The sequence below is a fragment of the Emys orbicularis genome, chromosome 17 (assembly GCF_028017835.1).
Source record: "Emys orbicularis isolate rEmyOrb1 chromosome 17, rEmyOrb1.hap1, whole genome shotgun sequence".
In the NCBI taxonomy this organism is placed as follows: domain Eukaryota; kingdom Metazoa; phylum Chordata; order Testudines; family Emydidae; genus Emys; species Emys orbicularis.
In genome coordinates this window covers 7,547,503-7,573,434 of record NC_088699.1, presented here as the reverse complement: position 1 = coordinate 7,573,434, position 25,932 = coordinate 7,547,503, and the positions used below count along the sequence as shown (strand labels likewise).

The 25,932-nt window shown below is 43.7% G+C and overlaps 1 protein-coding gene across 1 annotated transcript in view; it reads right to left on the bottom strand.

The window, feature by feature from the left end:
• Positions 1-25,428, bottom strand: part of DHRS11 (dehydrogenase/reductase 11) — a 69,828-nt gene extending 44,400 nt beyond the window's left edge. The window contains exon 1 of the mRNA XM_065418557.1: positions 25,297-25,428. Coding sequence (XP_065274629.1) covers positions 25,297-25,428 — 132 coding nt within the window. The remainder of the gene's footprint in view (positions 1-25,296) is intronic.
• Positions 25,429-25,932: the final 504 nt, after the last annotated feature.

Genomic DNA, 25,932 nt, shown 5'->3' with positions numbered 1-25,932 from the left:
ACTATGTATCAAATTAGTTTCTATGTTCCTGTGGCAGTTGCTATGTTTTTGACGGTGTGAATTGCCTAGTGAGGAGGTAGAGCATGTTGCTTTCACGTCATACCCCACTCCCAGTACTTCTCAACAGTTAAACCTGTCAGACAAATTTTTCAGCTCAACTACTCATGAAATGTCCAGTCTGATATGTACAAGTCAAATTATTCCATTTATATTTTAATAAGTGTTCCTGCTACCTTAAAGCACATAAACAATTGTTCTCCACATCAAGATTAAAAAGATACTGCTTTGCAGTGATTGCTAATAGTGTTCTTACGGGCTGGGAGTGTGGACGGAGGGGAATATGCCATTTCTATTGTGACAGCTCATTAAAACAATGTTTACCTTGAAGTGTGAATATCCTGAACTGAACATCTTAGATTTCTGCCTTTTCCTTAATTCCACAAGGCAGTGCCATAACACAGATTCAAACTCCCTCCTCCCCCGCCCTTGTTTTCTATCAGAACATTGCTGTTACCATTAAGAAGGGAGTAAATGTACCGCAGTCATACGTGTCCATTTGCCAGACACTCTGCAGTCTTAGTTACTCACAGTGGGGAGAGTTTAGTGAAAGACTGTGTTGTCCAAAATACATGTAAGTGCTTCCACCCAGCAGGCCTGACTTGTTATGCATTACAGTATGGATCACTGCCTATCTGGAAGTAAATTTCCAAGGCAACCTGCAGATACAAAGCAGTGTGTGTGTGTGCGCAGTATCTGAGGGGAGGATCTGAATTTCAATATCAGATAGGCAGATACTTTTACACACACACACACACACACACACACACACACACACACACACACACACACACACTTCTATTTTATTCTACCACAACTGACTATATTTTTATACTGTTAGATGTTGTGAATTTGTTTTAATTCAATTACACTTGGCCTGTTCTTGCAACAGTTGTGGGAGTATCCATGAAAGTCTGCTCCAGAAAGGTGGAACACACCTATGATACACTGTATAAATTTAGGGTTTGATTCAAAGCTCATCGAAGTAAATAGAAAGACACCCAAACACACATACCCTTGCATAAAATTATCTTATTAATGAACAAGTCATGATGATGCAACTAGGGGCAATGGGATTTAATTAATTAAAGGGAAAAAATAGGTTGAATGCTATAGAAATCTTTTTTTGACAATTACATCTCTTGGGCTGTGGATCAGTCTCCCAAGGGAAGCGGTGCATCTTTCAAGCTAACCAGGACTAAGCATTAGAAAAATATTTCACGGGAAATAATCTTGCAGCGGTTCCCAGGAGATGGTGTAGATGATCTAACAGGCCGCCTCCATCTTGATTTTCTAGGGCTCCCCTCAAGTAAAATACACTTGGGGGCTAGCAGAGAGCGGGGAAAGATGTCACAATTGAAGGATTTTTCAGAGTAACATTATTAAGGCAGGATCTGTGGTCAGTGCTTCCCTCCCCTGCAGTGTCAGCATCATACACCACAGTCCTCTGTAACAGCACAGCGGTTCAGCCAGCCTCCCACCAGAATACTCAGAACACTGGCCTCTGCTCTCATTCCCCCCCCCCCCCCCCCCGCGAAACCTCGCTGTGTGAGTCTTTGTATGGACAACAGCTATAAATCAAAGCCAAGATTGTGGAAATGCAAATAAACAAAGGGTAAGGAATGTGCACCTGCTGTTTCCTGCTCTAGACTGGAGCTGCTTTATAGATGGACATACGCACACACACTTACCTTCCTCGCCTCCTCCCCCACAGTTACCCTAAACAGCAGTGTCTACATCTAATCAGCCCAGCTGCACCAATGGGCTCCACAGTGCTTACGCCTGCATATGAAAAGAAAAAAAAAATACAGCTCAAGGAGCAGGCCCTTTGAGTCCGCTTACATCCCATGCTCACGCAGAGGGACTGACAACGGAGCAGGGAAAATACTTCATGCTATGGCATCTGCCGAGCAGGACTTGGCCTCTGTTCCGAGCATGTAGCCACAAGGCACTCCCTGGTTCTGGAGACAGCCCTAATTTTTAAGCTCCTCTTCCCTTCAACATCCATTCAGGAAAGATGAACTGTAGGGCTGAACCCCCTCCAACTTACCCAAACTATCCCTATCCCCATCTAGCTGATGAATACTTCCTGACCCAGCATTTTACTTCCCACCTGCTCCCCTCCCAGCCCCACTTCTAGCACTCTCCCACATCCCCTAATAAGGATCATTGACCCTCCCAGCTTCCAAGCCACCCAGTCTCAGATTTGCTAGATAGTTTGCTCATATCTGCCAGAGGCCCTGAATGTCTTGCTTCACCTCTGCCCCCTTCTCTTCATACTGATACCTTCTGCAGCCTTGGGCCAACGCCACTTGCAGGCACATGGGGACAACATTTCTTTGTAAAACAGGGTTCATGGGTTGGAATGTCACCAAGATGATAAAGTGCCACCCAACACGGGCACAAGAGTTTTTCAAGATGGCAAGGATGACCTCACACACTTATGTCAATTGTAAACTCTGAGGGACAGGCATTTTCTTTTTGTTTTTTGTACAACACCTAGTGCCATGGAGTCCTAGTCCATGAACAGGCCACCTGGGTGCTACCAATATACAAATAATAAATAACAACTTGACACAGGGGGTCTAGGAAAGACAGTCTTGGGGTTAAGGTTCAGGAGTGGGAACAAGGAGAGTAGAGCTATATTCCCAGTTCTGCCACAGATTCACTCATTTTAACCATACTCTGCTTCAGTTTCCTCACCTGTAAAATAGGGCATTGCGAGATGAGCCATTCATGGGCTTTGAGATCCTTGGGTAGAAGGGCCAAGTGTTAGTAGCAGCAAAGGTCGGAGTCTGGTAAATTCCAGGCGTGAATCACTCCATTGCAACAAAGTTGGAAGGAGACAGATAAACTTCCAACAACTCAGCTGCAATCTGTGCCACACTATAAGGAACGTGCCTGTCAGTAGAGCAGCCTACTGACTGGTTGGAAATCACTCAAACACTATCATGAAAAGAACAGTACAAGAACAGCAGGTCCCTGCTATAAAATCAGCCTTTTTTCCTTTTCAACACTCCCCGGTGTTTTGTTTTTTTTTAAACATCCAAATACAGCGCTGGATATTTGTCCACACAGCCCCCAATGTCATTCAGACAAATATTTATGCCAAGGGTGTATGGGAGAGGAAATTATATTCCTCATGCATTTATCTCCATTTCACTGGCTACTACCACATGCCACTATAATCCTAAAGAAATTCTCTTCTGAAAAGGAAGATTAACGCAAGTTTGGAAAGGAGCAGGCGTCTCTCATAGGGCCCTGGTATTCCCACTAGCAAAATATAGATGATGGTTACTGAGTTTTAATATGTTTTGGATTTATGACCCACGGCCAGGTGAAGTAAAGGATTCAGCATAGAGTGGTATAGTAATACTCAGAGTGAAAGACACATACAACAGAGATAGACATTCCAACTTCTGAGCAGAAACATACAGCTGCAGATTTGACACATTGTAATTAAATAACTGCACAAATACCAACACTACTTTAAGTGACCAGCCACAATGGGCCATGTTCAGATCTAATTTGCATCGGCGTTTCTGTCGTTTATGTTCCTAACAGATATATAGGTTACATTTCAATTTTCAATAAGTTCAGCTTTTTAAAATTAAAAAAAAAAATCATCAGTTCACTTTCCTTTTCTATTCATCCCTAAAGTAATTTGAACTCTTTTTCTTTGTTGCTCTGACAAGGTCTTCATAAGAGTCCTGGACCACAAGTTGGACTCCTAGGCATTGTGGAAACACAAATAAACAAAGGGTAAGGCATGTGCACCTGCTGTTTTCTTCTCTATACTGGAGCTACTTTATAGATATAAATGAAATAAATAATAAACAAACAAATGAATAAATAAATAAATGATTTTATTATCTGAGGCTTTGATCTTGATTCAGTACTTTGTTACTGATGTAATGCTCTTGAAATGGTAAGTAATGCCAGCAAGAGTCCACCCCACCTTTGTTTTTTGTCTTTTTAAAAGAAAGTTTTACTAGATGTCTTTGTACTTATATGGCCCTGCGTTACCACTATCTCTCTCCCCATTTTGTAAACAGGGATCTGAGGCACAGAAAGGATAAATTACTTACCCTAGGTCACATGTGGAAGTCTGTGATCACCCTCAAACTTGATCTCCCGAGTCCTAGGTACATCTAGTAGCGGATTAGCGCACGGGCCAATGGGGCCCGTGCCTAGGGGCCCGTGCCAATTTGGGGTCCCGCACAGGAGCAGCCGGAACTCTGGCCACGCCCCCTGCTCCTCCTCTTCCCCCTGATGCCGGCCCAAGTCCCTCTCCCCCCCCCCCCCTCGCTCGCTCCCAAGCTGGCCCTCTCCCCTCCCCTGTGCAGGGCTGGCCCGAGTGCGCCGAAGTTCCCCCGCTCACACCTGCCCCCAGCTCCTTTTTGGCAAAACTGGGCATTTGTCCCATTTGCTCTTGCCAGGTAATCACCATGATGATCAGTTGGCAAGAGCAAATGGGACAAATGCTAAGTTTTGCCCCTCCCCTCAAAAAAAGTCAGGACATCTGGGGCCAAAATGGGAAGTATGGTTGCCCTAGGCCAGGAGTACCCACACTTTTTCAGTCACGCACCCCCATCTTATCCAGTCTGCGCCTCTCCCGGGAGCCAGGGCCAGGAGCTGGGCTGGGACCCCACGGTTGGGGGCTGTGAGTGGGGGTGCAGCCAGGAGCAGAGCCACAGCTGGGGCTGGGGGCAGGGCCCCACCGCACCCCCCAAACATTCCTCTGTGCCCCCCTATGGGGGTGGGCCCCACAGTTTGGGGACCACTGACCAGGCTGTGGTAAGAGCTGTCCAGTGAGCCCAGGCAGCGGTGGGGAGCCCAGGATCCTGCACCTGCCTTGGATGGGGGCCAGGGGGCCCAAGAGCAGCCCCCAGCCCGTGTCCCTGTCCCCCAGGGCAGGTGAAGGGTCCAAAGCTCCTCACAGTGGCCCAGGCTCCCTGGGCAGCTCTTACCATGACCCAGCTTTGGGCCAGGCCAAGGCCTTGGGGGAAGGGGCGGAGCAGGGGGTGGGGCCCCATGGCAGGGGGTGATGTAGGGATCCCAAATGTTTTGTGCCCGGGGCCCCAATATTTCTTAATTCACCTCTGGGTACATCCTCTAACCACTGCCCCACCCTTCCACTCAATCTAATCACCCTTCTTACTGCTGGCTACATTTCTATGCACCTCTAACTGCTATAAAAAGCGAGATTATTTTTGGTGAGAAAGCAGAAAGCACTATATATAAGTCATAGCCAACCCTCAAAAGTGTCCACGTCTTCAGTGCTACTGATCCAGATCACTGTGGTCAGAAGATGAATTAGGAAGATGTGTGACTAGGCAGATGGTCTGATTTATCTAATTCTTCCTCCATAAATGCCTATTCTATTTCAGCCATTGAGGCACAATAACGTGCTTGGATGGCAAAATATCTTGATTGTACTGAATAGGAGGCTGTCCTTTTTTAACCCCATTAAGAAATAATAATAAAAAAAAAGAACTGGGGAAGGGATGGGAGATTTTCAAAGCATGTTTGGGAAAAAAATATACCCAAGGGTTTTTTTTTTAATTTGTTTTTTTAAATCTATTCAATTCACTCGATTCAAGGGTTGAGAAACTGTTTAGTGCCGTGAAGTATTTGTTCCAGCTGCTCACAAAACACAGTTACATGATCTCTTTCATATTTATTAGGAAAGGAATCTGGTCAGGGTCAAGGGGCAATAAAGGGTGGTTTCTTAGAGGCCGTTAGTAGTCAGTGTCTCTCAGCCCTTGCTTCCACTAAATAAAAAACAAGCCTTTGAAGGGGGCCAGGAAATTTTTAAAGGTAGTAAAAAAGCCTCTGGCAAGCTGTGTCTGGGGCCCAATTTAGTGTCAAAATTAATGGGGCTCCCCTGTGGCACAGAAGCTTTCTGAGCTGAGTGCTTCATCTAACAGCCCCTGCAATCTTTTCCTGTAAAATAAGGGAAAATCCAGCCCAAACAAAAATCCCTGCCTCTTCTGAGACCAATTTTTACTCCTCGATAACAGTGGCCAGCATTTGGGGGAAGCAGTGGGCAGGTTCCAAACCCCCTGGGAAGACAGTAAGCGCAGGCAGCAGCATTTTCCAAGACCAGAATGGCAACACAACAAGGAAGCACTCAGAGCCGGATTCCTCCCACTGAAGTCAATAGACGCAGTGGAGGCTCAGCACCTCTGAAAATCAGGGAGGCCTCCCCCATGTTCACTCAGGAGACAGCTGTTTGAGGGGTTGTTACAGTTTTCTGAGCATGTGACAGGTAATAACAAAGACTGCCACACTGGCCAGCAAGGTTCACCTTGTCTTTATTAGATCACTCAGCATTTATATTCTCCTCAGCCAACTGGGAGCGCGCACACACCTACCTGTGCTCCCTATCGACATTCTGCCACTTCCTGAATCAACACCCCATTAAACTGCCTAGCGGCAGTGACTTTATCCTCAAACCACAACAGCTCCCTACCACACCACCATTACTATGCAGAGGATAACAATGGAGATAGCCCTGCATGCTGACCTGGCCTTATCCTTTCAAGTTACTACACATAAGCCTGATCCTGCAAACACATGAGTAACTTAGCACACATGAGTAGTCTGGTTGATGTCAAATAAACCAAAAGGGCTGTTGATGAAGGAGCAAGCAACTACCTACTTGTGTTGTGTGTTCTACCTACAAGAGAAACAGTCCTGGTTTAGCTTTATTTCTTAAAGATACAGGATTAAAAATCACAGTGGATAAAGTTCTCATATTACTTTCCGGGACTGTCTCCTTTAAAACTGATGTTTGCAGTGTAGTTGTAGCTGTGGCAGTCCCAGAATATTAGAGAGACAAGATGGGTGAGGTAATATCTTTTATTGGACCAAACTCCAGTTGGTGAGAGAGAGAAGCTTTTGAGACACGCAGAGACAACAGCAGTTGATCCGATAAAAAATATTACCTCATCCATCTTGTCACCTGTAAAACTGAGTTATTTTAGAGATATATAGTAAACTGAAATATTATAAAGAAGCTATTTGGATATCCTTAACAAAATGCCTAATTATTATTTAACCTAAAAAATTCCAAGGCGATTTCTGAGGTTGATGCAGTGGGCTAATCATTTTGGAATCCAGTACATTTCTCATTAACTGTTCTCAAGCTGCGTGCTGTTCTGTACAGTTCTGTCCTAAGGCTAATTAACCTAGGGGCAGGCTAAAATATCAGTAGCAAAAACGTACCATTTACCCTCAACAAGAAAGAAAATTTATTTTTTACCACTGCACCTAGGAGTCCCATTCATAGACAAGGACCCCATGTTTCTAGGTGCTGTACAAATACAGAACAAAAAGACAGTGTCTCCCTGCCCCAAAGAGTTTACAACAGGGGTTCTCAAACTGGGGGTCGGGACCCCTCAGCGGGTCGTGAGGTTATTATATGGGGGGTCGTGAGCTGTCAGTCTCCACCCCAAACCCTGCTTTGCCTCCAGCATTTATAATGTTGTTAAATATATTAAAAGTGTTATTAATTTATAAGGGGGGAGTCACACTCAGAGGCTTGCTATGTGAAAGGGGTCAGCAGTACAGAAGTTTGAGAACCACTGGTTTACAATCCAAGTATAAGACAAGAGATCAACAGACAGACAGACTGACGGGGATGTACAAAGAAACAATAAGACAATATTGGTCAGCATGACAAACCGTGATCTTGGTACATCAGCCTAGTCGCTGACAATTTTTTGTTAGGAATCGTAGTAAAGGAGAGTTTTAAGGAGGGACTGAAGAAGAGAATGAGATAGCTTTGCAGATGTATACGGGGAGCTCCTCCCAAGTGCGAGAGGCAGCGTGGGAGAAAGTACGATGGAGCTTGTTTGAAAATTTAACAAGCATGTCATTGGGGCTAACATCATGGGCCAGTTGGAGGCAGGAGTTGACATTTCAATAGTGAACTGTAGATGGCAGATATGTTGTGAATAAGCCGTGTAAAACCTTGAAGGTGAAAACAAGTCTCCATGCATCAGAAGAAGTGGGGATTTTTACCCACGAAAGCTTATGCCCAATTAGTCTTTAAGGTGCCACCGGACTCCTCATTGTTTTTCTGGCTACAGACTAACACGGCTACCCCTCTGATAGAAGCAGCTTATGTTTGTTGAAATAGAGAAGGGACAATCGGTGAAGTGAGTCAGAGAGCAAGGTAGCATGATAAAAGCGATGGGTTTGGAAAATGACCTTTGCAGCAGCATTCTGAATGGATATGAGCAAGACAAGATTGCACTTCACAAGGCCAGAGAGAAGGATGCTGCAGTTATTGAGAGGCGAGGTGATGAAAGCCTAGACAAGAGTTTTAGCTGTGTGGCTGGAAAGGAAAGGTCATATGTTAGAGATGTTATGCAGAAATAATCAGCAAGATTTAGGGCTTATCTATATGAAGTAGACTTCAGTAAGCTGGGGTGTAAATCTGCTCCTCACTAACCTGCCTCACTACCTGGGTGCACGCTGCTGACGTAAGTTAACAGTTCTTTAGAGCACTTTGATCTTGTCCTGTTTGAAGGACTAGATCAAAGCATTCTCACAAACTGTGAACGTGCGGCAGTAGAGTGGACAAGGACACTTAGACCACAGCAGCCTAGTGTGGAGTAGAATCACATCCCAGCTTACCATGATCTAAACGTTTGCATAGACAAGCCCTTACACACAGCCTGGATGTGAGGACCTAGAAAGAGTTCAGAGTCGAAGATGACGCCCAGATTACAGGAAGTAGCGAGGAGGGATTGGGGAGAATGACTAAGAGCTCTGTTTTAGCCATGCTGAACTTCAACTGATAGCTAGATATCCAAGAGAAGATATCAGAGAGACAGGCCAAGATTTTAGATTGGACAGAAAGAAATAAGTTTGGAGTAGAAAGGTAGCTTTAAGAGTCATCTTTGCAATTTACATGGAACTTAATTTACTCCCATGTTCATACACTGAGAGAGAATTTAGTGTTTAATTAAATGACCAAAATATTGTACTGTACAAAGTACATATAGGGCCTAAAGCTTTCCTCTTGCTTTATATTTTATAATTCTGGCACCAATTACAGTGGTTTAAAGTGATTGGCATTTAGTGGTACAGTACAGTATTCAGAAAATTAAGGCTACGCAAGTCTTAATGGTCTAAAGTTCTGGGAACTTCAAGCTCAGGATTGGGAAAGATTTTGAACACATCCTAAATTGAACCAGAGGTACCAAATGCTGGGAAGCAGATTTGCAGTTCGGGTTGGACCCAAAAGCACTGAAAGGATAATTTGATAAATATGAACCAATTAAGCTTAAAGACCCACAATTGCTGAAGCTGTTTACACTGCTATAAAATAAATCCCACCCAGGCATGAGTTTATGTTCTGTATTTATGCTGCCTGTTCCAAAGGATAAATGTACTGTACTTGTGTTTATGATTCAGGTGCTGGAAGCTGACTTTTCAATTCACTTCTTTGTTGTTGCCCCTTATGGAAGTGATACAGGTAATACCATGGAAAGATCAGGATGTCCCGGTTTCCACGCTGTGCAATACACACGTAAGTGCAAGCCTTTAAAAAGTAACCAAGTCACCCTCCTCGCACCTGAGACATTTGAGCATCTCTTAGCCTGGACTCACAATTTAAGTCATGCTGTGATCACATGGTTTGCATTTACACGGCAGAAAACGCATCCCCTCTAAATCTTTCTCTGAGACGCATCCACGGGTGAAAAAGGGAGGATCAAAGGGAAAAGCAGTTATTTATAGGTCTGGTCTAATCACATGCAAGACATTCTCCCCCTCATTCTGGAATTGTGACCCTGGGCACCGACACACCACACGTCTGGTCTAACATTCAGAGGGTGCGTCTCATCCAGAAGGCCCCCACAGCTCTTTGAAAATGATCACGCAAGAACAGCACTCCCATAGCACTTTTCATCTTCAAACCATTTTGCAGACAAACTAATTAATCTTCCCAGCACGCAGTGCTTAGATACCACAATGAGAAATATCACTGAAAAACTTAACCTCGGTAAATTAGATTATTAGCCCCGTTTTTACAGATGGAGGAACTGAAGCAAGTAACTTTCTCCAAGTTCTTACACCAAGTCATGGGGGGGGAACCTAGATTAAAACCCCAAGCTCCCTGTCCTATGCTCACACTGCTAAACCATGCCCCGCTAGATGCAGGAATCACTTTATCCACCACTGACATGCAGTCATTTCGGGGTTGAAATACATTCATCTGTTTAAAAGCACCACGCAAATCTACAAGGGCTGCCAACTTTCTAATCGCACAAAACCGAACACCGCTGCCCCGCCCCTTCTCCAAGGCCCCACCCCCACTCAATCCCATCGCTCACTCTTCCCCACCCTCTCTCACTTTCACCAAGCTGGGGCCGGGCGTGGGGGTATGGGAGGGGGTATGGGCTCTGGGCTGGGGGTGCAGGCTCTGGGGTGGGGCGGGGGATGAAGGGTTTGGGGTGAAGGGGAAGGTCAGGGCTCCAGCTGGGGCTGCAAGCTCTGGGGTGGTGCCAGGGATGAGGGGTTTGGCGTGCTGGAGGAGGCTCTGGGCTGGGGTAGGGAGTTAGGGTGCAGGGGTGTGAGGGCTCTGGCTGGGGGTATGGGCTCGGGGGTGGGGCCAGGGATGGGGGTTTGAGGTGTGGGAGGGCACTCCGGGCGGGGGCAGGGAATTGCGGTCGGGGATGGTGAGGGCTCTGGCTGGGGATGAGGGGTTTGGGGTGAAGAGGGAGGTCATGGCTCCAGCTGGGGGTGTGGGCTCTGGGGTAGGGTGGGGGATGAGGGGTTTGGGGTGTGGGAGGGAACTCCAGGCTGGGGCAGGGAGCTGGGGTGTATGGAGGATACGGGGTCCCAACGGTGCTTACTGCGGCACCGAGGAAGCAGCCGTCAGGCCCCAGCAGCCTCTAGGGCGCATGGGCGGCCAGGTGACTCTGCGCAGTGTGCGCTGCCTTCCACCTGTAAGCACCGCCCCCCGTAGCTCCCATTGGTCACAATTCCTAGCCAATGGGAGCTGCAGAGGCGGTGCTGGGGGCAGGGGCAGCACGCAAAGCTTCCCAGTCGCCAGGGTCCCTTTTCGACCAGGTGTTCCGGTCAAAAACCAGATGCCTGGCAACCCTAAAATCTACACAACTGTTTAGGACATATTTACCTGAACATGCCATGTTTATCTGAAGCTGGAGGAGGAATTTATTAAGGAGACAGAATGTAATGAGCTGGAATTTGGCCAGCATTCCTGTTCTTGTGGAAAATGCCATTGGATTGTCAATGTCCACAAGATCCTGACTGAATGTCACATGTCAAAAACAGTGCAACACATCCTAGTACCTTGGTTCAGTACTGACTAGGAGGGAAGAGTGCTAGCTACTGAATCGCAAACAGCCTAGCTTTTCCTTGGAGGTTTCTTATCCAAGTACTAGCCCAACCCAATGGTGCTTTCCCTGCAAGAGAGGAATACTGTAGCACCTGATATGGCTACAGCTCTTATGCAGGTTGCTTGCATTTACTCTATGAGCTGTATATGAATAGGGCGTTTGACTGGGACTCAAGAGACCTAATTTGAATTCTTGGCTCTGCCAATAATCTTGGACAAATCATTTCCTCTCTGGGCCTGTGTTTCTCCTTTTGTCTGTCTGTTTAGAATGTAAACTCTTCAGGAGGGACTTCACTGCAGGCACACTGGGGCCTTGATCTGCGTTGGGCTCTCTCTTGGCCTTACTGTACTACCAATAATTTAAAATAATAAATATACAAGTGGGATATATCGGGGGGGTTTAAAGATTGAATGTTTATATAAGTGCATATAGCAGGGAGACTGAGGCCCAGCATTTCTCTTCCCCCCTCCTCCTACGTACAGCTTGCTTGAAAAGGAAAGCACTAATCTGTTAAGAGGCTGGGCGTCTAGAATTTACAGTCAATAGCTCATCTTGTCAAAGGCTGTTTCTTGAGCAAGATCTAACCTTGACAAAGTAGGCCCTGGTTATAAATGTTTACCTTTGATCAATAACTGTCACAAATGCATTAAAATTAACCTGTTAAAGCTTGTAATTGGAGCCACATTGTATCATGCTGTGTACAGCCTACCAAAAAAAGATGTTTTGTAGGACACAATAGCCATTATAAAAGCAATTTAAGGAAAAATCAAAACACAGTCTGTGAAACCAGTGATATCCTGACGGTGTCTGATCTCCCAACAATCCCCTTTGCTAGTTTGGGGTCTCTCTGGTCCTCCTGTTTGGTCTTATTTATTAAGAACATGGGGGGATTGGCTGGCTAAGGGAACTAGGTAATGGGATCCTGAACCTTTTATCTTTCAGTCCCTGATCCTAATCCAACCTAGATCAGTAGTGGTTGAAAGTTATTGCATTTGGTGGACATTGGGTGGCCTGTGTGATAATAAATAATAATTATTTATTATCACACTCACTCATCTATTTTTTATTGTTGTAGCACCTAGGAGCCCCAGTTGTGGACCGGGACCCCATGGTGCTAGGCGCTGTACAAACACAGAACAAAAAGAGCTGGGGTGACACTACCTGTTTCCAGAGGAAGCCACATCTAGACCTCCTCAGCTAGAAAGTTGCCTCAATGCAGGACTCAAAGGGGAATTTAAGATGGAAAAAATGATTTCCCAAGAGAAACACAAATCATAGAAAGCAGCAGCATGGTCCAGTGGAAAAAGTCATGGATTGGGAGATAGGAGACCTTGGTGCTACCCCCACCCCACCATTGACCTGATGTGTGACTTTAAGCCAGTTACTTGATCAATCTGTGCCTTGGTTTTCTCATCCCTTCATAAGGAGGAGGGAGAAAACTTGTTCACCTTAGCCTCTAAGGATAGAACAAGAAGCAATGGGCTTAAACTGCAGCAAGGGAGGTTTAGGTTGGACATTAGGAAAAAGTTCCTAACTGTCAGGGTGGTTAAACACTGGAATAAATTGCCTAGGGAGGTTGTGGAATCTCCATCTCTGGAGATATTTAAGAGTAGGTTAGATAAATGTCTATCAGGGATGGTCTAGACCGTATTTGGTCCTGCCATGAGGGCAGGGGACTGGACTCGATGACCTCTCGAGGTCCCTTCCAGTCCTAGAATCTATGAATCTATAAAATGGGGATAATGATACCCATTTTTCTACAGCATTTTGAGATCTACAGACGAAAAGAGTGAAAGTACCATTGGATACCGGTCATCTTATCTACAGTTAGATGCCTTGGCAGCCATGAGCACAATTCCATAGTGCCTACCGGTATCAGAACATAGTTAAGGTTCACTCCTTGCCACCTATCTCCAAGGTACATTGCAACCATGATCAGTGCTGGCACATATAGAACAAGTATTTGCAAATCTTAGAGAAAAGGAAATCGCCATAGAATGGCAGAGGAAGGAGCAATGAGAAGGATGAAACCACCAAAAATCTCACCACCCTTGAAACTTTTCCTCCTGTAGGGCAACCAGCAGCCTAATGAACTATCAACTTTTCTGAAATGGGAACAGACCCTCAGCCTGTCTAAACTGACGCAGTTCCATGGGCTAAGCCAGTTTACACCAGCTGAGGATCTGGCCCCAAATGAATCCAGCTAGGATGTGAGGATGATCCCTATATAAACTAGAAAGAAAGGTGTTTAAAAAGCATTTCACAACTCATCCTGACCCTGGCAAAGCAGACGTGAACGCAGTTTAGCCCTGTGCTAGTTTAGAAACAGTTTTCAATCCCCCCAAGCAGCCGCTAAATGTCATGAATACTAGGGAGCCCCCTGAGCAGTGGTTAGAGCAGCTGCATCAAGTCTAAGCAAGGATCCCACCGAACTCATCTTTTTGCTACAGTCAGAGCTGCTTTTTTTTTTTTTTTTTTTTTTTGCTGCAGCTGTGTCCCCAGGGCGTCAGTGTAACGTGCTTCTGCGTCTGCCTCCCCCGGCTGTGTCTGGATTGTGTTGTGCGCGCAGCACACAGACTACGAGACAACACACTTCTCTTACGTTCCCCTCTTGTGGTGGAGGGGCAGGGAGCCAAGGAAACGCTTTAACCCTATCTCATTCTTGTAATGTTGTGTCCCAAGCTTAAAGCTGCGACATGAACCACAATGTCCTCGTTAGCGACTAGCATCTCACCGTTAAAAGGAAGAATGCACAGAAATAAAACAGGGATAGAATTAACATGGGTGAGGTGAATACACTTCTGAAGTCGATTACATTTAGACAAAAAGAAATGAAAAGTCTACCTCTTTACTCCAAACCTATCTGCTTAAATAGAAAACTACTGAGCTGTGCAAGAGGCAGCGTGGTCCAGTGGATAGGGCACTGGTCTGGGACACAAGAGGCCTGGATTCTATTCCTGACCCTGTTCATGGACAAGTAACCTCGCCTCTCTGTGCCTGTATTCTCTCCTACCCTTTGTTTGTCTTGTCTATTTGGATTGGTTGGGATGTGCATAAGGACCACAGAGGGGGGTTAAATCCAGCCCCAGAGTGTTAAATAGCGGTTTTAGGTATAGTCTCCTCAACCCCCAGGCTGTGGAAAAGGATTTCTCCCAGCCCAACTGAGCCCTTTTATCACATAAATATACAGCCCATACATTGATGACTAAGGTCAGTAGGGAAAAGAGAAAATCACCAGCTAAGGGGATACAGTACAGTCGGAATAGACCTGAAAGAGAACAGGATGCTGTATTTTGACTGTAAATTCTCTGGGCAGAGGGACTCTATGCTTAGCCCATTTGTCTTATTGTGCAGCATTCTACCACCTACCGCACTGTGTTAATAATACATGATTTAACGTTGAAAGTCTTCTTATAATTGTACAGGTTAAATTAGCACTAATATGTACCCTTAAAATTACACAGACGAATGTTCTGCTGGCTGATAGAGAGAAAGCGTAGCAGAGTGACTTGCTATCTGGTTTCATTCTTACACATGGAATTCATTTTCATATCCCACAGGAGCAGCTTTGTTCTCTTGATCTCTACTCTAGGCCTCTTCTTACAGAGAAAAACATTTAATATGTTCCTGCATTCTAATAAAAAAAAAAAAAAAAAAGCACATGTGTTACAAGTGACAGGATGTTCAGCTATCTTTATTATGCCTCCAAGCCATATAGACCCTACACTTACCGATAAATACTCATACATTTTATCTCAGGTGTAGAGTGTTGCAAAATGTAACTGATGCATTACATTTTTAAGTAAGAGGAGCAGAGAATGTTGTATCAGCCAGTACAGCCAGGAGATGAGATATTTTATTCTCAATGACATGAACAGATCTCAAATATTGCTTGAATTTTCCTGCTAGTTAAGAAACATATGAGTTTTTAATATTTAGCTTTGTTACTAAGTCTTCTCAGTTACAACACTCTCAAATTTGTCATGATGCCTTTCTCAACACTCAAAGAAAAATGCTACAAAAATACAGGTTTCAGACTACAAAATGGTTTTATGAAACTGAAGTCAGAAATTCAAAATGGGAAATGCCTTGCAGGTCAGAGTCCAACAACCAAAACAAAACACTGCTTGTGCACACAATTCTTCTCCCACAGAGAGGATGAGAGAAACCACACAAGTGATTTGCTTAGTGCAAAGTGCTAAATGCTCTGGGCCAATTCAGCAAAACACTTAAGTACATGCTTGACTTTAATACATTCACTGCCCAAAAACTTTATTATTGCGGAATCAAGGTTGACTAGCAGTGCCGGTACACTTCAAGAACATTGAGTACACCTGTACTTAAACCTTGGAAAACCTGGAAATATTGGGTTACCGTACACACCAGGAACTGTATTACTGCCTAAATGCCTCAAGGATTCCACTTAAAAATAAGTCTTTAGCCAAATTAATTTAGCAGACTTGCACAGAAAAAGCAGGGTTATCTGATTCCTGCAGGGTTATCTTATTCCTCCAAACTTGAATTATAGAAGAAGACCACAATTGTACCACTGACACAAGTAACCCTTACTCGCAGGCATAGTGCACTGAGTAAGATTTAAAGACTTTCGCTGGTGAGAAACTGACTTAACAGAGAAATGAACTTTTATGTGAGTCACAGTTGCTGGATTGGGCCTGTACAGTATTTTATTTTAGACCATCACTACTAGACATTATTATATAGGATAAATCAAAACGACTAAGCCAGCTCTTTATTGTGCCACACAGATAAAATAACTATCGATCCAAATCAAACCACACAGTAAGTACTGTACTCACTGAAACCAAATGATGCTCTTACTAAATAATAATTCATAGAACCGATCCAAAAATTTTCATTTTTCACATTTTTGACCAGCTCTAACGTTTTACTTCAAAGTCAAATGAAGAGTGTACCACTCCCACCACTGCTTAAAACTCCAAACCACAATTCTGCAACTCCTTGGTAATCTTGCCTTTAGCTCTTATCTGATTTTCCGAGAGATTAAGAAAACTTGACATAGTATTTATTGCCCTAGATAAATTTCCCCACAAGACTACATATTTTCTTAGTCACCAATTTACAGTAGGTTATAAAACATCTATACACAGTGGTTCCAGCCAGTTTACCTTAGAAGAATTAGAGATTATGAATATGATTATTCTGTTTTGTTTTTAAACAGTACCATTTATGCTCCCCCGGTTAAAGATGGCTTGGATTTATTTTCTATACACATGAGTTACGATGGTTTATACATTAATGTATTAGATTTTAATACATCAATGAGATATGTACTGTAACAACACGTCTTGCCTGTTCTTGCCTCCTCCCTCATTCTTGCTTCTTCAGCACTCACACTGCCTCTCTCCAATCCATTCAAATAGTCCAGGTCACCCCTGGCTCCTTTCAACCCCTCCACTGCCTTCCCATTTCCCACTGCATCAAATGCAGGATTCTTCTCTTCCCCTTTAATTCCCTTCCTTGCTTATCTGCTCCTGTCTCTCATTGCATCGCTCCCATCACTCTCACTGATGCCAGCCGTGAGCGCTCCATTTAGAATCATAGAAGATTAGGGTAGAAAGAGACCTCAGGAGGTCATCTAGTCCAATCCCCTGCTCAAAGCAGGACCAACCCCAACTAAATCATCCCAGCTTCTCTCTTCTCTTATTTGCCTGCTTCTCTCCCAAACATCCCCAGGCATTCTTCCACACTGCCCTTGACACATGAAATGCTCTCCCTGAACTAATCCATAGGTCCACTCATCTTTCATATCCCTACTGAAGACCCACTGTCCCTGTGATGCCTACAAGAAACCAGCCTCAGAGGAGCAGCAGTCAGGGATAGCAGACTGACTTATTTGAAATCATCAAGTTCTAAGTTAACCTATGTAACCACCTATTCTTTTTAATCTTGCCTTTGTCCTTTCTCCCCACTTCCCAGCTAATATTTGTTACACTCATAGGTGCTGGAACTGTGCATGCTGGGGGTGTTACTACACCCACTGGCTTGAAGTGGTTTCCATCATATACAGGGTTTACAGTTTAGTTCAATGGTTCTCAGCACCCCCACTATAAAAAATGTTCCACTACCCCTGGTTTCACTCACTTGGGGCCCAATCCAGGTCCCATTGAAGTTGACAGGAGACTTTCCATTGACTTCAATGGGAATTGTGTTGTGCCTTTTTGCAAGTTTCAAATTAGATTCTAAGTTCTTTGGGGCAGGGTTCTTGTCTTCCTATGTGTTTGTACAATGCCTAGCACACAAACTTGACCGCCACTCTTTACACTGGTTTCCCATAGTCAAGTTCAAGGCGCCGAAGGGCCTGAACCCAGGATATCTAAAAGATCACCTACATCTCAAAAATGAGGACCCTGGTTGACAACTCCATTCCAAAATGGAACTTTCTACAACATGCGGGGGGGAGGGATAGCTCAGTGGTTTGAGCATTGGCCTGCTAAACCTAGGGTTGTGAGTTCAATCCTTGAGGGGACCATTTAGGGAACTGGGGTAAAAATCTGTCTGGGGATTGGTCCTGCTTTGAGCAGCGGGTCGGACTAGATACCTCCTGAGGTCCCTTCCAACCCTGATAGTCTATGAAAGTTTGTTAGTGCAGGAGACAGCTTTCTTGGGGGCCAGTCTGAGACTGTGGAATGACCTTCCCTGGGAGCTAAGGACCACCAGAAACCTCACACCCTTCTGTTCCAAGTGCAAGCTGCACTTCTGTAACCTTGTCTCCTCTAACACAAACACAGAGCAATGTGGACATTTAACTAGGACCATCAACCAATCAAAACCCTAGCAAAACAAACACTGCACACCCAATTCTCCCCTGGGGACAGGATGAGAGAAAGAATGGCCCACACAAGGCAGATGTTAGTGCATTACTTCATGCACAACTGGAAGATGCTCAGATACTACAGTGATGTAAGAATCTAAACAGAATTAGAATATGGAAGCTGGTCTTATCTGGGACACTTGGGTACTCTACAACACAATCTATGTACAAATAAATTACCAATATAAAAATGTGCATTTTGTGCTGGTTTTAATAAAAAACAAAGATTTTAAAATATAGTGTTTCTGAGGTCCACATTATACATAATGTACTTTTGCCAGAAAAGTTTGAGTAACAAAGACCATTAAGCTGAGATTTTCAAAAGCACTTATGAGATTTAGAGAGCACAAGGCTCATTGACTTTCCTGCCCTAAATCTTTTAGATGCTTTGGAAAGTCTCTCCTTTAAAAGTTTTGTGCAATCACCAACATCAGTTACACAACTCAGTAAACTAACCAGTACTACCAGAGACGCCCAGCAGAAGTCCAATATTCAGTCATTCAAAGCAAAACACCAATTTAAATGCAAGTCTATATACATGTTGCAATGGTGTTTATGTTGTTGCTCCCCTGGATAGTAAATGTTGTGAAAGGTGATCATCTGTGATTCAAGTTTTAGAGTGAACATTCATTAATGTTGTGTTTCACACAAGCAGGGCAGAACTTCCCTTTGTGAATGGATGGATAATGTAGCTGGGTGGAGTGAGGAGTACAGTTGCACAAAGACCAGCCCAACTAGATTAACTAACTATATAAAACTCTAGCACAACCCATTTGCAGGATGTTATCTGCAACTTTTCAAAAAGGTTCAAATGTAAGTGTTACCATATGCCAGTGCTTATGGACACCTAAAAGTGCAAAGGCGTATTAGGAACGGTGCAGATAGAATGCCATTCTAAAGATATGATAATGAAGATGAAATGAAAAGGAAATAGCAAGATAAATGGCCACTTTACAAAAGCCTCCCATGGAATGCCAATAATAATTTTCCCCTGTATAACTCCTTTCACCTAAGAACCACAAACTGCATTACAAAACATTAAGGGCCTGATCCAAAGCCTTTTGAAATAAATTGTAAAACTCCCACTGATTTCAGTGGGCTTTTGGATCAATCCCTAAATAATTAAGCCTCTTAACACACTTGGTGAGTTAAGTAAGCAAGAGCGTCTCCCTTTTACAGATCAATAAATTGAGGCACAGAAAATCAGACAGAGATGGGAACAGAACCCAGGAGTTCTGACCTTATAAAAAATGTGGGGTAAACTATTTGGGGTAAACAACTGACGACAGATTATGACAAAACATTACTCTTGAATATGTATAATGTTATCCAACTTCAGATTGGAGCGCTTCATTATCATAACAGACTAATCTGACCCTCCATAGATCACAATCTTATTGACAAGTTCTGCTATGCCTCTATTGCAAACAGCAAATTTTAGGAGGATCTGATGCTAACCAATCATCCCATATGAAAGCTATTATATAGCTATTTTAGGAGGGCTTGTGACCAAGGCGATACTGGAAATGGCTTCTTTTTTAAAGGAAAACTCATACAATGGCATCATTTACAAGATATTACATAGAAAAAGGAAACGTTAAATAGCCAAAAGACAATAGAGTTGTAACTAATCTGACAATAAACCAGTTTCCCCCATGACAAATTGCTCAGCTCTCTGTCTACTGTGATCTCATCATCCCAGTCATTTTCATGAAGTACCTGGTTAGACAAAACCTGAATTTCTAACGTACACACAAACAGAACAAAAAACACCTTTCAGGCCTTTGTTACAGCTCATAAAGATGTTTTGTTTGTTTTGTCCTATAGAGGTGACCTTTAAGCTTATATCTTTAAAAATAAAACACAACACCTCCTGACCCTCAAAATATTAGAATGTATGGAAACGCAGTGTTGCTACTCTCACACTTTTATTGAGACTCTTGGGATATGAGGTGTTCTTCTTAAAGCCTCAGCCCCTGGAGTCACGTGATTACATGAGACTCAGCATTTTTTTTTTTTAAGTAAGCTACTGGTTCTCATGGTTGTGGAGAAAAGTTTGAAAATGTTACCCACAAACACACTAATTGCTGAAAAAACAGAAGGCAAATAAAGAGCAGCCCCCAAAAAATGTTTTGGATTTTAGAGCCAGATTTGTAAGTTTTGAATGCTTGGGGCTGGCAATACTGATTTGAGGCCACTCCAATTACCTCAAGGGGCAGAATTACCTTAATTCTGCCCCTTCGGCCCTGTGCTCACAGGGACTGGTCCCATGCTTTCTGAAGTCAATAAGAATCTTTCCACTGACTTCAATAGGTTTTGGCTCAGACTCTGGACAAGAGCTTGGCCCATGGAAGTCAGTGGCAAAACTTCCATTCACTTAAATGGAGTCAGGATTTTACCCTTTGCATATAAGTTGGAGATATTAGATGGAGGACTTTTAAATTAAGTAGGACCTGATGACGATTTTAAGAAATTCGTAGCCTGTGACTACAGACAAATCAAATTCACCTCCTTTGCGGGGTTTACCTGTGGAGTCAAGACTGGCGTACTTGGCTTTGGTTTTAAACTAAACTAAAGCAAAATGAATAACTCATAGGGAACAATTTATTTAATGAATCAAAGGCCTGATTCTAGTTGGTAAATTAGCTTAGCTCTATTGCTTTCACTGGACTGATGTTGATCTTTACAGCTGAGGATCTACCCTTATGACTATTCTCTATTTGCAACTCATCCACAACCAGCTGATACATTTTTCAGATTCATTCATTATTCAGATTTCAGTGGTAGCCGTGTAAGTCTGTATCAGCAAAAAAACCCGAGGAGTCCTTGTGGCACCTTAGAGACTAACAAATTTATTTGGGCATAAGCTTCTTACCTTGTATTATTTGGCAAATACTGCTATCATAGCTTGCTTAGAAGAAGATTATTGTGGTTATGTAATAGTTTAAGCTCAAAATGTTGTATAGTAGTTAATTTTGATTGGCTAGATGGGTCACATGACATTATTTTTGCTTCCTGACTGGTTAGGTGCAACTCTTCTATCTCAACCCATGAGGCTCTCTCTGTTCTGTTCCCCTGAATGCCAGCCCACTCCTCTCTCCCCTATGTGGTTTCCCACTGCCTCTCCCCACATGATGGCCATCCAGAGTTTATAAACTCCACAGAGTTGTTAAGCTATGCAAAAACGGCTTCAAATAACTGTACAATTCCATCCACAAAACTACTCCAAGGTAACAGTCCCTGCCAACACCAACATATTAAAACAAATTTTGGAGTTTTTAGGTCAAACCATTTTGGACTTTTGGTGTCCCCAAAATATATATGAACATGGTCCCAAATAACTTGTTTCATATACCTTAGGCTTGCCCAAAAAATTTCCTACACTGGCATAAAAAAAAAAATCACATCTATAACATTTCAGTTAATTTGGTTTAGTTCTGGGAAAGTTTGCTGTAGGGACAAAACTGTGTTTAAAATGAAAAGCTATTTTAACCTCAATTATGGCAAGACCAGCATTTCTCCATTGTTCAGATAGATTTACAAGGCCTAGATAAAATTTATTAAACCACACATAAACAATAAGTGCCTTAAAATGCTGTGTACCTCCAGTCATCTCAGAACATAAACCAATTCTGTTTTTCAGACAATTTAAAAATAATACTTTCCTACAACACAGAAGCTAAAAAACAACAAAATTATATCTTAAATACAGGCAGTACGTGGTAAATAAAGGCGGGTTTTGGTTGAGTTATGTTTAAAACTTAACAGTACAACCTCCAATTCTTCTCTTTGAACAAAGAGCTTTGTGAAAAATCTGATTAGAAACAGGGCAGGAATCTCAGGGGAAGAGCTGATGAAAGAAAAAGTTGAAATTCATTTCCATGGCTAGACTATGCAAGGCAAACAGAGACTATTAAACATGTATCTGCAGCAGCCCTATTGGTAATAAAGCCAAGAAACGTCCCCTAGATGTCTTGGATATTCTTCTCTATTACCACAGCCACTCTCTCAAAGCTTCACCATATTTTATATACATGTATTTCTGTCTTCAGAGTCTTGCCACCCTATCCCCCAGGCTCTAGTCTCCCAATTCAGGCTTGTTGGGAAGTATTTTTTCCCCTCTCTCTGTAGCGGCATAACAATAAAGCCAGCATTTTTAGTACCTCAAATTTCCAAATACATTGCTGGAGATCATTAGAAGCTGTCAATATTTACATAAACCATGCTACTGCTTAGCTTTTAACTAGCTCTGTAGAGCCAATATTGCACAGAAAGATCTGTCTGGACAAAGGATAAATCAAGCTTTTGGGAATCTTTCCATAATAAAAAGAAAAAAAAAAACATGCTTTACTCTCTAGCAAAACCTAAATTTTACTTCCCAACTAAATTAACAAGCTACTTCCCCTCAAAGGATTAAAACCTAAACCGCTAGGCAACAAATTTAACTATCAAAATAGAATGAATACACACACACAAACACGTGTGTGTTTTTAAGATGTAACCTAATAAAAATATATTGATAAGTAACTTCTAGCCAGTGATTTCTGAGAATAATACTGTATAATTATAGTTGGCTAGCGGTATAACTCTACTCCACAACTGTCTTCCCAACTTACGCACTGAAGCCCCAGTTCATGCAAGCATTTAAGCATATACGTAAGACACAGTGAATTCAAAAATGAACTTAAAGTTAAACATGTGTTTAACGGTTTTGATGAGTTGGGGCCTAAAAGATCTATAATAAAACTGAATTACTGTACAAAGTGTAATCAAGCCAGCAAAAGAGAGACTATATTTTACATTTATTGCTAGGTGAGTCAATTAAATGTGCCTTTGACCATTATAACAGCAGCCACAAGACATGAGACAACGTGTAGTCTTATAAAAAAAAAAATAGCGTATACGTGAATGTATTTCACCCTTACAATCACAGGAGACTTGCATATCTTTAGTTAACTTCATTCACAGCCCTTTCCAGAAATAATACACATTATAAACACTAGGTTTCAAATTGGTGTGAACAGTTATGCAGAATATTAAACCATTCTTCAGCTACATTTTATGAATTTTACACACACATAAGTATTTATACTATGGTATTTATTATTTTAACGTGGGTAACGCCCAAAATGTACCAGAAACCTTTCTAACAGAGCAAGGTGCAATTCCTGCCCCAAAGAGTTTAGATTATATTGGTAGCCATGATGCAACAAGTGAAAGCCATAATAGATGAGGGAAAGAGGAGGATAAGCACATGAGGTTTTTACAGAAATATAGTCATGAGGTCACTTATTTGTTAAGGACATCTTGTTACAAGATATGTTCACCGTTATTCACCAAACTCCCTCTCTAATCTCACCACCATCCCTCTATTATCCCTTATGGATTTTCTACATTGCAAAATTGTATTGTGTTGGAACATAATTTTTAACAGTTGAATTAGTTGACATGATGCTTCTGACCACATCTGAGTGGTCTGTCTAGACCAGGACAAATGGTTTTTAGCTTCATATCAGCTGACTGATCATGAATCACACTTAGCTGACCAGATGATGATTCTGAATACAATTTGTCCACTTAGATGTGGTCAGAATCGTGCCAGCTAACTCATTTGTTCACAATCATTTTCAAACACTATACAGTTCTGCAATGGAGGTAAGTCCTTGTAAAGCAAAATGCCCCCTTACCCAACTACCCTCCACAATCTCCCTCAAAACACTATCTGACCTTTTTTCCCCATGGTCCTCCTCAACCAACAACACACCCTTTACTATCCAACCCTCCTTGCTGCTCCATTGTAATATACAGTCAGCTGCATAATGTAATACTTTGCACTTCTATACATATTTTCATCTACGGAGGTCAAAGTGTTTTATTAGTATTATTTAACTAGAGGGACACTCAGGTCAAACTTGGTCCTAAATTTAGGTTTTGTAAAAAACCATCTTTAGAAACCCTAGCAGCAACAGAAATATTTCCAGGAATTTTTACAATTTAATTCCAATGGCAACAGTTTTTGTAATTGTTTTAATACCCATTTCCCTGAAATGTCTGCAACCCATACACTGCAGCATTGTGCTAGAACAGGAGAGTAAAAGGGACTACAAACTGGGCTCATAAACAGAAGTGAAATTGACAGGACTATTTTCCAAAGTCAAAAGTGTGGAAAGTAAACAAACAGCAAAAATTATGAGAACTCAGTCCAGTTTTAAAATTTAAGCTAAAAACATTATTTCTAATACACACAGGAGATACTTTCCAAAAAATATGGGCCATGATTTTCAAAAATGGCTAGTGGTTTCGGGTGCCCAGCCTGAGAGATACCTTCAAAGGACCTGAAGCTCAAAAAGTGCCAAGAACCCACCTTCTGAAAATCAGGTCCCTTTAAAGGCACCTCAAATGAGGCCCCCCAAAATGGAGCCAACCAGAATTACCAGTCACTTTGGAAAAAATCTTGGCTTTGAATTTTAATCTGACAGCTCAATAGAGAGCGTAAGGCTTGGGGAAACTATCAACCAACACAGGGGATCTGCAACTTTAACCAGTGACCTGAGAGGTGGGAAGGGAAGAGCTCTAGCAAATTTCAGATGGGGGAATAAGAGTTTAACTGAGGGCCTCCCCCACTTCCCAACCCCTTCCCTGCCCCCCCCCCAATGCACTGGAAGAATAATGGGGACAGGGGATGTTTGCACTGAGTCCCCAGATCTTTCATCCCCTTTTTCCCCCGCCGGGGGGGGTGTCTCCGGGCCGCCCCTTGGAAGGGTTTCCCCCCCCCTTCACAGCTGCTGAGAGAGACCCGTCAACCTGCCCCCTCCCCAGGCACCTCGGCTCCCCCACGTGAGGGGGGGGGGGGACCCGGCATTGTGCGCAGCCCGCACCGGGAGCGCTAACCATAAAGGGGCGGGCGGAGAGGCTGCGCCCCAGTGGAGACGGGGATGTGGGTCCCCCCCAAAACCCGGTGGGGAGGGCACAGAGACCCCTTCCCATTTCTCCTCCCGCCCCCCCTACCTCTATCTTGTCCACGCTCCGGGCGCAGCCCACCACCTTCAGGCCGTGCTGCACCAGCGCCCGGGCCACGGCCGCCCCGATGCCCACCGAAGCGCCGGTCACCAGCGCCACTCGGCCCTTCCAGCGCTCCATGGCCCCGGGCTCGCTCCCCCGCGGCACCGCCGCCCTGCGCCCGGCCGAGCCGCCTTCCCCCCGCCGGCACGGGGACGGGAGCCCAGCCAACCTCCTGCCCGAGGAGGATGAATCCTTCCCCGCCCCTCCCTCGCCCGTCTCTCCTCCCGCCCCTTCTCCAAGCCCAGCCTCTCCCCCGCCTATTCCATAGTCAGCAGCATCCCCCTCCCCCGGCCTGCCATGCACTGAGTTTCTTCGCCCTCAGCGCCGCTGCTGCCCGAGGAGGGGAGAGAGGAGGCCACACAGAGCACGCTGAGCCCGTCCGGACTCAGTGCACACCATGCAGGGAGGGGGAGGCAGAGTTCAAATGAAATGCCCGTGGACTATATTATTTATATAGCAGGAGCTCTGAAGAGCCTCAGTCATAAACCGAGAGCCCGGGTGTTAGGGGGACCAGATGTCCCGATTTTATAGGGACAGCCCAGAGAGTTGGGGCTTTTTTAAATATTGGCTCCTATTACCCCA